Raw genomic sequence first — 1,600 nt, 5'->3', positions numbered from 1 at the left:
TGTTTTTTAGAAAAAATACGATTTCTTACTAAATTATGTTACATTAAAAAAAAAAAAAAATGTTTCAAAACTACTTATATACTAATACATGTATATTTACAAAAAAAAAAATTGTTCAATTATGAGCAATATTTTTTTACAATGATAAACTTAAAAACTATAGGTCTTCCGGTGGTGGTATAGCATAATGCCCGTGGGCCAACGTGTCGATTCTGTTGTCGAGCGTGTAGCGCTTATCATCGAAACGGTTAAGCGCCAACTTGGTTGTACGTAAAGTACGTAACTCGTGCTCAAAAGAACGGATTGATACGTTCTATCGGTACGAAGTGTATGGTAGCGATAATGTCGGTGGAGACTCACCACTACGTATCACTCCGATGACCGCACGGGCATTCTCTCAAAGCTCGTTTTGACGCATCGTCACCATCGCCATCGTCTTTAAACAAACACCGTTGGTAGTCGTCCAAAGACAGATGGTTCCGGACGACGTGTCCGCGGATCCCCTTTGACTTTATGAGTTCGCTGCNGTGTCCGCGGATCCCCTTAGACTTTATGAGTTCGCTGCCTTCCATGTCAAATGCGTAGCACTTTGATCGAAGTGCAGCGATCTCAAAGAGAGTGAGGCCACTGGTCTCGTCTGAAAACAAGCCGGGCATCTTCTTTCTATCGGTGGAGTAGCAAGGGTGATCCTTGGGCAGGCTAGATGCGTCCACGTGCACCAGTAAATCGGGGCTATCAGCTAAATCCTGGTAGAAGTCGCCTACTCTGAGTAGGTATATGAAGGAGTCTGAGAAAAATTAAAAAATATATAAATATAAAAAATATTTCTACTGTACGGTTGTACTCACCAGTATCCATGTAAACCAATTCGATTGCACTGCCATAATGTGGTTTCAATACGTCGTAGAAGTACTTGTACATTAGCGTCTTGCTAATGTCAAGCACTGCTAAACCGACGTATATTGGTTTGATAAACTTGACCATCTTTGTGTCCATTATGACGGCGCACAACCTTTCACCGTATTTGATACAGTCGTTGAAGGTTGGTTGGTTTACGAGCTTGCTTAGACGTTCGGGACTGGAGATTAGCTCAATGCGGATGCGTTTCCGCATGTTCTCCATTGTTTTCCCTATAAAATGTAAAAAATTATCGAATAACCCACTTTAGCATTGAGCATGCACTTACCAAAGACGGCACTATTCATTAGTTTGAAAAATGCTATTTCAAAAGCATTTGCCGCCTTTTTCCGCATTTCAGTGTTCAACTGAATGTATGGTTTCAACNTCAGTGTTCAACTCAATGTATGGTTTCAACCAAGCACTTTATTGAAACTCTAAAACGCGGTGCACCTGCAGTACAAATATTTATATTAGTATCATCGCTTATAGTTTATAGGTTAATTATACATTTTTTATCGACTTGCAGTCCGTGTGCAATTGCCTGTTTTAAGTTGACATAGTGTACGACGTACCACTGTTTGGGTTTCAAAGTGGCCTTGAGTTTGGTCTCTTTGGAACCCGGCGGTACATCGTTGACAGGCAAGAACGGCAAGTCGTTTTGCTCGTCAAGCAGCTCTTGTGTATACGATACGTCCACTTC

General features: G+C 41.3%; 1 protein-coding gene across 1 annotated transcript; it reads right to left on the bottom strand.

Moving 5' to 3' along the window:
* Positions 1-362: 362 nt before the first annotated feature.
* On the bottom strand, positions 363-1,278 carry LOC126909093 (uncharacterized). Its single transcript, XM_050691478.1, has 3 exons — positions 1,187-1,278; positions 849-1,130; positions 363-787 (listed from the first exon to the last, which is right to left on the bottom strand). Exons 1-3 carry the CDS (start codon positions 1,251-1,253, stop codon positions 363-365), a joined length of 774 nt encoding a protein of 257 aa, XP_050547435.1. The 5' UTR covers positions 1,254-1,278.
* Between the last annotated feature and the right edge of the window lie 322 nt (positions 1,279-1,600).

The sequence above is a fragment of the Daktulosphaira vitifoliae genome, unplaced genomic scaffold (assembly GCF_025091365.1).
Source record: "Daktulosphaira vitifoliae isolate Bord-2020 unplaced genomic scaffold, ASM2509136v1 Scaffold_115, whole genome shotgun sequence".
NCBI lineage: Eukaryota > Metazoa > Arthropoda > Insecta > Hemiptera > Phylloxeridae > Daktulosphaira > Daktulosphaira vitifoliae.
This window is presented reverse-complemented; position numbering and strand designations above follow the sequence as displayed.